At 36.6% G+C, this 13,869-nt stretch overlaps 1 protein-coding gene across 2 annotated transcripts in view; it reads right to left on the reverse strand.

Moving 5' to 3' along the window:
- The window catches only part of LOC132097764 (copine-5-like), a 65,745-nt gene extending 58,029 nt beyond the window's left edge, over window positions 1-7,716 (reverse strand). The window contains exon 1 of one of the 2 annotated variants that reach the window (XM_059503681.1): window positions 6,702-7,716. In XM_059503681.1, coding sequence (XP_059359664.1) covers window positions 6,702-6,811 — 110 coding nt within the window. In that variant the 5' untranslated portion in view covers window positions 6,812-7,716. The remainder of the gene's footprint in view (window positions 1-6,701) is intronic. The other variant, XM_059503682.1, reaches the window with a different exon arrangement.
- Between the last annotated feature and the right edge of the window lie 6,153 nt (window positions 7,717-13,869).

Raw genomic sequence — 13,869 nt, forward strand, 5'->3', positions numbered from 1 at the left:
GAATGTCTCTCAAAGGTCCTGTGCCACTTCTAAGACCTAGGAAGTCCTGTTATAGTGTTTCATTAAATGCAATATGATCTACAATCCCTCTGTCTTCTCAAGGAGTAATTACAGAAGAATAGGGGTGTCAGCATTTTTCCATCTCATAAACAAGAATTAAACAGTGTAATTAAATCTTGGCAAATGCAATTCATAAACCATGCATAAATCTCCCAAAAAAACTTTAGTGAAGTCACAATCCAGAGGGCCAACAATCTTGTTCTGCATGTCTCTCGCTCAATAGCTTATAAATGCAACTAATGTGACAGTTAATCATAAATACTGATCTATGGTGCTCATTTAAGTTGAGTTACCTCTTTATATGATAGATATATTGAGTATTTGATTACAGAGGACAGTACAAATAATAACACATAAATAAAATAAATAAAAAACTAATTAAAAAAACACTAAAGTGTTAGTGATTGTGTGATTAGAGTAGCAAGACATTAGTTTTCAGCCTACACCACTTGTAAGGACTATATGACTCATTTTAACAGATGGTAACACTGAATAACCAACAGCTCTGATGCAATATTTATGCATATTTATGCACTGGGGTCAATACAATTTTTTGCAAGAATTTTATACTTTTATTCAGCATTAAATTGGGATGCATTAAATTGATCAAAAGTGACAGTAATAACACAATAATGTTACAAAAGGTTTTCAAAAATACATTTTGTATTAAGTTTGTTTTAATTAAAAAACACTCATCTATAACTGATGATAATAAGAAATGTTTCCACCAAATCAGCATTTTAAAAATTCTGAAATGATCATGTGACAGACAGTACTGGAGCAATGGCTGTTGAAAATTCTGCTGTTTAAACTGTTATTTTAAGTGTAATAATATTTCACAATATTACTGCTTTTACTGTCTTTTGAACAACAACAAAAAAAAAGCTTTGGTGAGCTTAAGACATTTTTAAGAACATTATAAAAAAATCTGTACCGTTAAAAACTTGTGATGCACAATGAATTATGTGAGAGTAAATTAATATGAAAACAGAGAAAGCATTGTGTTGTTTCGTATGTAAATAATGTTATTTTTTTACACAAAGAGGTAGAGGAATGCAAAATTATAATTACCACAAAAATTCTTTATCAGATAATATTTATTGAAAAACTTATTGAGAAATGTATCCGAGCAAACCCAGGTCAAAGAAAGAAAGTAAGTAATGCAAGTCACGCAGGAAAAAAGCCAAAAACTGACCTTCCTCTCATCTCTGTTTGCTACGCTGAATAGTGTTTGCTCTGGTGGTCCACCTGTCAGTGCCTTCATGAAGATATCAGTATTTTGGAGCAAGTAATTATATTTTGATTAAAGAAAACAAAAACAAAAACATGTTGCTTTTAAGCAATAGTGATGTTACACACCCAACCAACCAAGAACATTACAATAACAACCAAGAACAAATTGGTGGTAATAAACAGCTAGGCTACTAGTAGTGATGTAAAAGCATCAATGCTGATATTAATCAGACGAGTCAGTTGTTGTTTTGACAACAGGAGTTCAAAACTTTAATGCAATCAATGTGTTTTCATTTCAACAAAGGGTCAGCTGCACTTGACTGAATAAGCCCAATAATGATCAGAGTTGAATTGCAAGTGTAGACAAGCCTCTTGTTATTCCCAGTATCTTTGTCACATCACACAACGCTCGCGAACAGCACACAAGAGAATTCTGGGTTTGTGAGACAGCCGTTTTGAGTTCTTTGATTCGACACCATCCTCTGTCAAAACACAGGCATACCCACACTTGCTCTACTGACACATTTATATGCTTAATAAATCAGCCAGCTCAATTAACAACTGGCCAAGCTCTCACCCAGCCCATCCATCCATTCAGCAGCTGTGTTTTTTTCCTCAACCATCTGTTTGACTATTCACCATATTAAGCGCTTCCCTCAGTGACACGCAGAGGTCAGACACTCAGTCCCTCCTCCTAAAACCTGTTATCTACCAACCTATGATTTAATTTTAATCACATACTGGCCATATCACAGACTTTCTATTCCTAAAGGTTTAAAATTGAGGCATTGTAATATTGGTAGATTCCTCTAGATGTCAATTATGGCAATCAAATCTACAGACAAAATTCACTGCAAAAACAGGACAAAAAGATGTGAATAGAGACTAGATGAAAATGCATAAACTAGGACACTCACACAACCACTTCTGCAGTAGATTACAGTGTGAATACATAATGACTGTAAATCTCTGCGCCTCATTTGGCATCTCACATCTATTGGCATTGATTCTGCATCTTTATCACACACTGAAGACCTCACCATCCATCCATCTATCCAGTCAATTAATTCATCCATCCATCTTTCACATTTCTCTTTCTCTCAGTCTCACTTTGGATACTTGCTTCATCACCAGTTAAAGTTCAAGTAGCATCTGCAAAATCAGCCCTGATTGTTTTTCATTTGGTGGCATTTAGAGAAATAGTTATTCCAAAAATGAATATTTTCTGAAGGTTTACTCACCTTCAGATATTCAAGATGCAGTTGAGTTTGCGTCATCAGAACAGATTTGGAAATTTTAGCAGTACATCACTTGCGTATGAATGGATCCTCTCAAAATGAGAGTTCAAACAGCTGATTAACATATCACAAGTAATCCACACAACTACAGTCCATAAAATAATGTCTTGTGAAGCTAAAACTGTGTTTGTAATAAATAAATGTATTAAGATGTTTTAACTTAAAAAAAATCTTCCAGGTAAAATACAAAAGTACTGTATCCATAATATTGTTTACTCCACTGAGAAAGTAATCTTGTCTAAAGCAGGGGTGAAATATGCACAGGTCAAGCACTGTTTAGAAGAGAAAACAGTCAAATATATTGGTGGATTTTCACAGCGGAGGATCCTTTGGTGAACAAGTGATATAATTTTTTCTAATCTGTTCAGATAAAGAAACAAATTCATCTAGGTACACCTTCAGTCACCTTAGGGTCAGCAAATTTTCTTGGAAGGAAGATATGTTGGAAGCAGGACACAAAGGAGTATGTAAATGTCTGTTCTAATATTCACAGCTCTGGGACTAAAGGTGCTCCATTTTTCAAGCATATATAATCAGATGAGGAAATCCAGCAATAAAAGGCACTGGAGCTGAACGAATAGCAAAAGAACAATAACAGCTTACAACAAACCACAGCTCCATTTGGAATCAATTCACTTGGTGAGAATAGAGCAAAACCCCAACTGTAAATCATCTCCAGGATTGCAAAAACCCACCAGACAGAGCCCTTCTCAGCAGAGCAGAGCCCAGAGAGGCTAGCAGCAGAGGGGTGCAGAGTGAATGTAGATGTAGTCCATGATCTGGTTCCTCACCTGCAAGGTCAACTAAGAGGAGGATGTGGATCTGCATTGAAACTGAAGCTTGCCAAAAACAGCAACTTTATTCTTCCACTTTTACAACACAGAGAGCTACTCAAGAAGGATAGTAACAACAGGGGCACATCGTTTTTGGCAAGGACAACCTTGCTAAAACCATATTTCCCAGCAGCAAGGAGCTTTGTTGATGTCCAGTATGTTTAGGATTAAATGGTTTTAGGTGAAGAAACATCTGTGATTTTAAAGAGCCATTTCAACCATATCTAATAGCTCAATGCAGCAGTATCCAAAAAGGTTTTGCTAGTTAAAATGCACATTTGTTATTTGAAGCATTATCAGAATTTCACAAAGCTGATTTTGGGGAGTTAAGAGTACAAAGAAAGGGTGAATAGAAATACAACACAAACAAAGTATGTGGTGATTTTTAGCCTTAACGCTCGTTTCAAAAGTTAACAGCCGTAACTACAGTACACATTGTGTGTATATGTACATATTTGAGTTATGAGTAAAATTATCAGATTCAGAGAAAATGAAGTGTAAAACTGATTTCAAATCAATGAAAATTCAATAAAAATCTCTGAAAAGCATTATCAGTTCCTGCTAACTTTTAAACAGTAGTGTATAACTAAAACACAAGTATCTTTCTAATGCTTAAGACCCACTGAGTATATCCAAAAACTTTATTTCTGCCATTTGACTATATTACCAATCAAAAACCCCCAAACCAAATAATTGCCAGTCAACTGGATCAATCGCGTATCTCTCACTCACAGGACAGCATTTGTTTGTGTGTTTGTGATGAGGATTATCACAAAGACTCTGGTATGTCCGACCAAAACTTTCTGCTCTCTAGTATCATCAGCAGGTTATAAGGGAATCTGGATTGGGAAGTAAAGGATTCAATTTCATGTCTGCCACAATCCCCTAAAAATCAGCCCAAACTAAATCAATTACAGAGAACAAATGTGGGTGATGATTTCAACCACCACTACACAAGAGTCTCATCACAGACCTGGAGAGAATGTTCTGCGCTGACAGAGAAGGCCATAATGGTTCAGGCTCAATAGATTTACTTATTCATTGATTTAATCACAGCAGCAATTAGGGTGGCAAAAATCTAATTCAATTAAAAATAACAATAAAAGCATTTTTTTAATCCATAATTTGACCACATATTTGAGAACACTAATGGGTTTTTTGTTTGTTTGTTTGTTTTTTATCTGTGATGTAGAAGCAGGAAGAGTGAAAAAAATCCAATAAGGCAAAGCAAATGGAATTTTATAATTAGAATTAGGAACCTAAACCAAACAAGAATCTTCTAAAAATTATTTTAGAATCACGTGAGATCCTACTGAACAACCTCATATTAGTTAAACTACAGATATTTTTCTGGTCCATTAGAATCTTATTTGAACCAATTACCTACAGTATATAGATATACAATATGACAGAAATCCCTTTATAATGGAAATGACCCCATTAGCATTCCCTTTTTGTTATATAAGAGAAAGTGAAGAAACGTGTAGAAAAAAAATGCAAAATTATGCTCTTAAACTTCAATGATAATTGTCAAATATATATCATGTCAAGTTCAAATTGAAATACAATTTCTTACTAAAGACTGTAGAGTTTTGTGTAATGTGTAATTGGCACTATTGCTTGTATTTTTATATAATAATTTAGTTGCAAATGTACTACAGTTTTAAAAAGCAATTTATATCTAGCTCATTAAAAACAGTTAAGATCCCATTTAGCTAATGCTATGAAGTCTTGGTCTTTAAGAGAGAAATTTATTCAGCTAACAATCATACCAAATTACACCCATAATCAGTATTATTTCTTTCTTTATGAAGACAGCAGGCAATATTAACTTGAAGTTGAGAAGTTTGCAAGCTTATGGTTATTAGCTACTTGCACAGGAAATTGCTCTCATTAAATAGATGGTCTGACTGTCAAGTTGAGAAATTCTGTAAAATAATTTTGTCTAAATTGGATTGAAGCATGTATAATTGACTATAAATGACTATTAAAAACATAGCAGATGTTGAGTATGCCAGCCGTATCCATTACTCCTCAAGATGATTGAAAACCCAAAGCAATAGCCCCCCTATCAGTCTGAGCAATGAACCGGCTGTGGTCTTGGCTGCAGAGCCCTATGACTCAAATTAATTTTCACTACATCTCAAAACCTGTTTTTCCAGCAGCAGCGTTTTAGTGATTCATTCTTAATAAGAGCAATGTTATCTGCCCTAAAAGCAAAGATGATGATATAAGCATCTTCCAAAAAAACTTTCACCCAGATACAACAGGAATTATATTGCAAGCAACATAAAAAAAAATTCTGCATTGACGTGAGGACATCTGGGTGGGGTCTTTATGCTCCTTCTAATGAATACTGACTTTTCTTCAGTACTACAATGCTATGATTTGGCAGCTAGTAGTAATATCACATTTTAAAAGCTAAAAAAAAGGAAGAATTACTTAAGAAATTGAAGATGCATTTCTTCTAACAAGCAGTTCATGTAACTAAATATGACAAATATGACATTTATTATTGATGGAAAGCAAAGATTATGTTTTTCTTCACTGTCCTTGATGTTCACAGAATATGACAACTTATGGCATCTCTGAAACAGCTGAGCAGCAACATCAAGTGCTTTGGGCAAAGAGCCTATGTAGATGCATCTCTGGATATATTAGATATTTATGCTCATATCAATACTGTACAGCCAAAAAGTCTGGAATCAAATTTTTGCCTGTGAACTGCTACTTCTAAAGCTTAATTTTCTTAAAATTCCTGGCAGCTCATAGCCAAAAATGGTTACACTTTATTTAATCTGTCCTTGTTACACTTTACATGTAGTTACTTTTATAATAATTATAAATTATGCATAATTACATGCAAGTAAACCTAAACCAACTCTGAAATAAACTGAAAAATTAAGCTAAAAATAGGCTAAAGCCTGATCCAGAAGGAGAACATTTTACGATTCTTTAGACCAAAACCATCTACATACTGATGTAGTGAAGAACATGTCAGTGAAGAACATGTATGCTAGTCGGAATTACCCTATATAGAAAGAAGAAAAAAATAATTTTTCTCTAAAGAAAAAAATATTCAACTTAAGACCACACAGTTTTTTGTTTATTTGTTTTTAAATAAGAAAAAAATTATTTGCTGAACATGAAAAAAAAATCGAATTTTTAATCGAATCAACTGACATTATGCGGCCAACATGAAGTACACACAGCATAAAAATCTAAGTAATTTTAACTTGAGCGAGTCAGTGTTCAGTAAAGTGATTCTTCCTCATACCTGCACGATACGGTGATCTCCACTTTGGTGGCGGGAATATCCCCCGTGATAGGGTCGAACTCGCACACTGAGGCCATGTCCTCCAGTTTATCCATAACGCCGCCTTCCATGGGCGCGCTGGACAAGAGGAAGCTCTCTACTTCGAACAGTTTTACAGTTCTGGGTCCTGCGGTGCTTACTGAAATCTCACAGCTCCAGCGAGGACCGCAGCAGGACGACAGAGAATCAGCGTCTGTGCTGGAGGAGCGCTGGAGACCGCGGGTGCTCTGTGATGGGCTCAAATTAAGAAACCAGCAATGTTACAAGAAAAAAACGTAAAGCGTTTGCTTTGCTAAATGAAAAACTCAAGAAAAAGAACAAGTGCGCGACTCTTCTGACAGCGGTGAGATTTCTGCGTCTGCACTGTGTGCAGTGGAAAGTAAAAGAGCAGAACTCCACCCCTCGCGCATTCTTTCACACATTCGCTCGGCGCAGCATCAGCTATTGATCCACAGATACGGCTCATTACTGCCTGAGCTATTTCTCACAGCGGTTAACTTCCGAAATACAACCCTCAACGCACACTGTAAAAATAAAGAGAGGAAATTAACGTACAAATGCTACAGTAAAAACCTGTATATTTGGTTAACTGTCAAGTCAAAGTCACATATAGCGTTTTATAAAATACGACTGATTCAAAGTAGCTCACATGAATAAACGGGAAAATATAAGTGTAAAAAAGCAGCTTTACAACAGTGTCGTTATTCAGCTCCATTTAGTTCCGTGTTGCCTCACTTCAGTTAAATGCCAATGTTGTAAATGTCATCAGTTACAAAACTCTACAGAAGTAAATAGCGTCATTATTCAGCTCAGGTCAGTTCAATGTTAATTCAATTCAGCTTGAATAACAGTGTCAGTGTAAGTGTCACCATCCAGCTCAATTCAGTTCAAATTTTGTGAATTTTCTGATAGCAGGGCAGTTAACTCGAACTATAAGTTACCTTACCGTATACGCTGAAAAAAAATGTGTAGAAACAACTTTCACTCTGAAGCTGCACTGCAAAAAAAAATTACATTGCATTCAATTAAATGTGAAATTTTGAAGCGAAAAAGACTTAAAGTTGTTTGAATTAGCTAGAACAAATAAACAATTTTCTAGGCAACTGAGGGTTCTGTTGAGACAACATTTCAGAGTTATATTGTGATGCTGAAAATAAGTGGATTGTTATCAACAAATACTTTGAAAGGGCTAGAATAATTATAACATAAAATCCATTTACGTCTGGTAGATGACAGGAATCTGAGTTAGAGCTGATAAAAAGCACAGCATGAGATGGCTCACCCAGAGATGTTCATGCTGCAACTGCATTTCAGCACCACATTACTGGACAGCTCCGTCATCCCTTTTTCTGCCATCCAGCAACACTAATTGAAATATATATATATATATATATATATATATATATATATATATATATATATATATATATATATATATATATATATATATATATATATATATATACTGTATATGTATATATTAAACAGAAAAATTCCCCCCAAAGTTTCTTAGAATCAAAGTTAATCACTTGTCAGATTTAAATACAGCTGCTGCTGTCTATCCTGAACCCAAAGGCCCTGCTGACCCATTTCAGGGTTTTTTTTCCCCACACCCAAACCACCCAGTGAGTAATTATAGATGTTACTAGTGGAGGGCTGAAGGTGACAGCATGGCCTGCATTCTGACAGGACGGCATCCTGGAATACTAGTCCCACTGTCACAGAGATCCATGCTCCAGCTGGAGGCCTGACTGACACAATGGTGTTGCACTGGTTTAGAGGCTTGTTTAGAATGTGTGTGAAAAAGAAAACAGAAACCCTCTCAAACTCTTGAATTACTCTGCTGCTCAGAATGCGAATTTCCTATCAACTGCATCTGCTATTGTTCCTCTTGAGCTGAGAGTGAAAATGGAGAGACACTTCATTCAGAGGCTTTCCTCTTGGTTTAGATCCAATTCCTCAGAGGACTTCACAGGTTGACATACAGCCCTGCTTTTCCGTCACACACATCGGCGGTTCAGACACAGGCTCTTTTCTCACTGTCTCCATTAAATTCCATCTCCAAAAATCACAATAAAGCAGAAACCAAATGGAAAACAAGGAACCGTCACTGAATTAGCCATTGCTTAGTAATTTCATGGCTTCATGCATGGTGGAAACCATTAGTCAAGTGGCTTTCCTTAACATGACATGTATCCACAGGCCAGCCCGCCTGGACAGTGTGTCATAGATTCGTTGCTTTCTCAAGCTGAAAATTCCTGTAGTATCTGTCTATAGACATCCCTAGCAGGTCATCCCTGTCATATTTGCTGACAGACCCTCTATGCAACCCAATCCATCATTTTATCCATCACTTCCTAAAGAAATAAAGCCCACATATACTTTAAATGCAACAAGAGAGTAGGGAGCAGTGCACACTGTGTAGGGACCATGTCAAGTGGAACAGAGTTCATGCACGGAGCTCATTTCTAATAAGCTGATTACCTGCCAAATATGCAGAGCTGGGGGGCACGAGGACTGGAATTTGTGAACTGCTGGAATTGTCATTATAATCTGTCCACACTGGATGCAACAAATGCCTCGTTTATAATGGGTTTTAATGTTTTTGTCTTGACGCTCCAGAACACACGTCATCACAATATACTAAGGGCTGTTACATTTCCGTCACACGTGTGAGATATTTTACCAATCACAATGCACTGGATAGCTGGCCAATTAAAGCATACCTCGCTTTTCATAACGATGAGCTTTGTAAAAATCGATGTGTTCCAGAAAATTGGGGGATTAAGGAGAAACAATATTGTACAGTGTGTGGAAAATAATGTGTGTTTTTTTTTTTTTTACTTAAACCGCATAAACCCACTTCATTACACCAAATACACAAAATTATGTTTTTAGCAACATCATATGAGCCCTTTAAATTGACCAAATTTCCAAAGCTACACATAAGTTAATTTTGATTTGAAAAAAGAAAATGTAAAAAATAAAAAAAAATCTCCCAGTTTGTGATGTAAAGGAAGAAACAACTGAATTTTGTTCTATATTGTGACAGATATCCAAGACTTTCAAAAAAAGAAGAAAAATGTAGGTCGGGACTTTTTATGCATTTATGTTTTGTAGGCCAACCCAGAAGTTAGCATCACCCTTGTTCCATAGACAAAAAAAAAAACCAGCAGCATTTTTCTATTGGATTACTGCAATGCATAACACAAAATTTCTCTCCATACTTACTTTTATAGTACTCCAGTGAAAATATAGCCTGATCGAAGTTAAAATCATTATTTGAGCTGATAACAACATGCACAGTACAGTTGGGCCAAAAGTTTTGAGAATTACATAAATATTGGAAATTGGAAAAGTTGCTGCTTAAGTTTTTATAATAGCAATTTGCATATACTCCAGAATGTAATGAAGAGTGATCAGATGAATTGCATAGTCCTTCTTTGCCATGAAAATTAACTTAATCCCAAAAAACCTGCTGAGATCATTTCAGTAATCGTCTTGTTAACTCAGGTGAGAATGTTGACGAGCACAAGGCTGGAGATCATTATGTCAGGCTGATTGGGTTAGAATGGCAGACTTGACATGTTAAAAGGAGGGTGATGCTTGAAATCATTGTTCTTCCATTGTTAACCATGGTGACCTGCAAAGAAACGCGTGCAGCCATCATTGCGTTGCATAAAAATGGCTTCACAGGCAAGGATATTGTGGCTACTAAGATTGCACCTAAATCAACAATTTATAGGATCATCAAGAACTTCAAGGAAAGAGGTTCAATTCTTGTAAAGAAGGCTTCAGGGCGTCCAAGAAAGTCCAGCAAGCGCCAGGATCGTCTCCTAAAGAGGATTCAGCTGCGGGATCGGAGTGCCACCAGTGCAGAGCTTGCTCAGGAATGGCAGCAGGCAGGTGTGAGCGCATCTGCACGCACAGTGAGGCCAAGACTTTTGGAAGATGGCCTGGTGTCAAGAAGGGCAGCAAAGAAGCCACTTCTCTCCAAAAAAAACATCAGGGACAGATTGATCTTCTGCAGAAAGTATAGTGAATGGACTGCTGAGGACTGGGGCAAAGTCATATTCTCCGATGAAGCCCCTTTCCGATTGTTTGGGGCATCTGGAAAAAGGCTTGTCCGGAGAAGAAAAGGTGAGCGCTACCATCAGTCCTGTGTCATGCCAACAGTAAAGCATCCTGACACCATTCATGTGGGGTTGCTTCTCATCCAAGGGAGTGGGCTCACTCACAATTCTGCCCAAAAACACAGCCATGAATAAAAAATGGTACCAAAACACCCTCCAACAGCAACTTCTTCCAACAATCCAACAACAGTTTGGTGAAGAACAATGCATTTTCCAGCACGATGGAGCACCGTGCCATAAGGCAAAAGTGGTAACTAAGTGGCTCGGGGACCAGAATGTTGAAATTTTGGGTCCATGGCCTGGAAACTCCCCAGATCTTCCCATCCCATTGAGAACTTGTGGTCAATCCTCAAGAGGCAGGTGGACAAACAAAAACTCCAAGAAGTGATTATGAATGAATGGGTTGCTATCAGTCGGGATTTGGCCCAGAAGTTGATTGAGAGCATGCCCAGTCGAATTGCAGAGGTCCTGAAAAAGAAGGGCCAACACTGCGTCAGTATTTGCAGTGTTGGCCCTTCTTTTTCAGGACCTCTGCAATTCGACTGGGCATGCTCTCAATCAACTTCTGTGCATAAATGTCATGTAATTGTCGATAAAAGCCTTTGAAACGTATGAAGTGCTTGTAATTATATTTCAGTACATCATAGAAACAACTGAAACAAAGATCTAAAAGCAGTTTAGCAGCAAACTTTTTGAAAACTAATATTTATGTAATTCTCAAAACTTTTGGCCACGACTGTATATTCCGAAATGCTAAAGTGTTTTTTGTTTTTAGCAGTTCATCTGTCTGTTATTTTGCCACAAGCTGATGAAAGCAGCTGTGAGAATGTGGTCTATCTCCTCTGCACAGATGATTCCCTCTCTGGATTCCTTCTGGGTTTGGCCACATGTTGCTTCAATTCAATGAGGTGGATTCTGTCACTGCCTGCTCTAATGGATACACAACGGCTTATTTGTTGGTAGTCAAATTGAACTCAGTACTCCTGAGGCAGGAGTCTGTTAAAGAGTTAAATCTTCTCTAAAGCTTTTGACAAATGCCATTTTTCGTTCCAGAAAGAAGCAATGCATTCAGTGTTTCAGCAAAAGCGCAATATCAGACAGCTTGTCTGAAGCCATTGGTTTCTAGGTCAAAAATAAGTTCTCAGAGAAACAGATTTCAGTAAGCCTACAAACTGCAATGCAATTTAAGTTTGAAAGGTAAAGTAAGTGTTAAATAAAAGTGTGGTCAGTGAAAGCTTTTAGATGGCAAAGTTATATCTTTGTAAAGATCATTCATTGTCCACAGTGCTCTGGCTGTCACCCTGTATGGGATCTAAAAAAAGTTCAATATAAAAGCCAGTGAGAAAGCTAGTTCTCTCATGGACAATAGATATGGTGACACATGCCATAGTAACAAGTAGGTTTGGGGGTCAGGTGATTTGTTATGTGACAGGAGGGCTGTCTCTTTCTCCAGTGTTCTTATGTAAATTCATTTTCCCACAGTTATGATAACTTAATTAAATCTCTAAGCACAAGATGGTCGACTGAAGCCCACGCCATTTACTCACCCACCCATTATACTGTACTTACTCTTTTATTGTTCCAAATCTGCATGACTTTCTTTCTTCTGTGGACCAAAAACAGAGATTTAATAAGTATCCACTTGTGTGAATTCAATGCAAACACAGTAACCTGTGGCTCACTTTAGCACATAATACAATATCAAACATGTCAGCAAAATGTACATGTAGCGCCATGATAATTGTGCATGTGTACCAGCCACAACACAAAATTGAAGCATTTTAACAGTAAAATTGTGGTGTCCAGCAACTTGCAATTAGCACTCTAGTCAAGTATATTGTCATGTATATTGTTCACTTGGCAGGCCTTCTGATATTTTAATAGCAAATATAAAATGTGCAAATGTTGACATTTTGGAGATTAACTGTTTCTTTAAAATTCATTCTGTGAGGAAAACGAAGAATACAAATTCCTTAGCAGCATTGAGTGGTCTAACCAATCACAATCATGTTAAGCAACCAATGGCAAATCAAAGGCATTTACCTTAGGAGCTGGTGTATTATGAAAACCACTCAATTCCACTTAAAATGGCAAAATTTTAAATTTAATGATTATAACTGAACTGAAGTGATTGACAAAGGAGGAGGAAAACTGCAAAAATAACTGAAATATAAATATACAAATAAAAAATGAATAAAGAATCTTAAATTTTGTGCATAAATAAATACATTTGCAAGAATATCTATAAATAGAAAAATAAATAAGATAATAAAACAAATAAGTAAAAAATAGATTAAGATTACTTAATCACAGACAATAAAAAAAAAAGATTTGTTAAAATCTTGCTGCTTTAAGATGCATTTAAAAGGGACTAATTGAGGTTGATACGGTACATTCAGTTATTAAAAAGTAAATGCAGGACACAATAAGGAAGAATCTGTAAACCGGGAAGGTGTATTCCATAAATATGAAAAAGGCTGGTGTCTTTTGACAAGATTCTAGTAGCCAATTTTAAGTCAGAAGGATTCTGTCAAGTTTCGATGAACCTTCTAGAACACAGTGTTCTTTAGTAAGGAAGGTTAAAGGTATTATGACGGTTTAAATTGTCAGAGAGTGCAGCTATGCTTCGCTCATAGCACCAGAACAGAATATCACACCATTATGACCCAATTCAACCTCTTCTCTCAGCGCACATATACATATTCATGAACTCACTAATTATAGACCAACCATATGCATGAGCGAAAGAGGAGATGTTAATTATTACCAGCCAGCTCAAAGAGCACTGAGTGCTCATTAAGGGTTGGGTGCAAAATAAAGAGATGTACATGTACCACAATGACACAGTGTTGGAACTATGTTTTTCTTTTTCTTTTTTTCTTTTTTTCTTTTTTTCTTTTTTTAATTAGAGGGAGATACCTGGAGAGATAGAGAGGATACTGAAAAAGCTACTGGGAAACACCAAGAAAAGAAAGGCACAGTGCCATAAATTGCAT

The sequence above is a fragment of the Carassius carassius genome, chromosome 21 (assembly GCF_963082965.1).
Source record: "Carassius carassius chromosome 21, fCarCar2.1, whole genome shotgun sequence".
Lineage (NCBI taxonomy): Eukaryota > Metazoa > Chordata > Actinopteri > Cypriniformes > Cyprinidae > Carassius > Carassius carassius.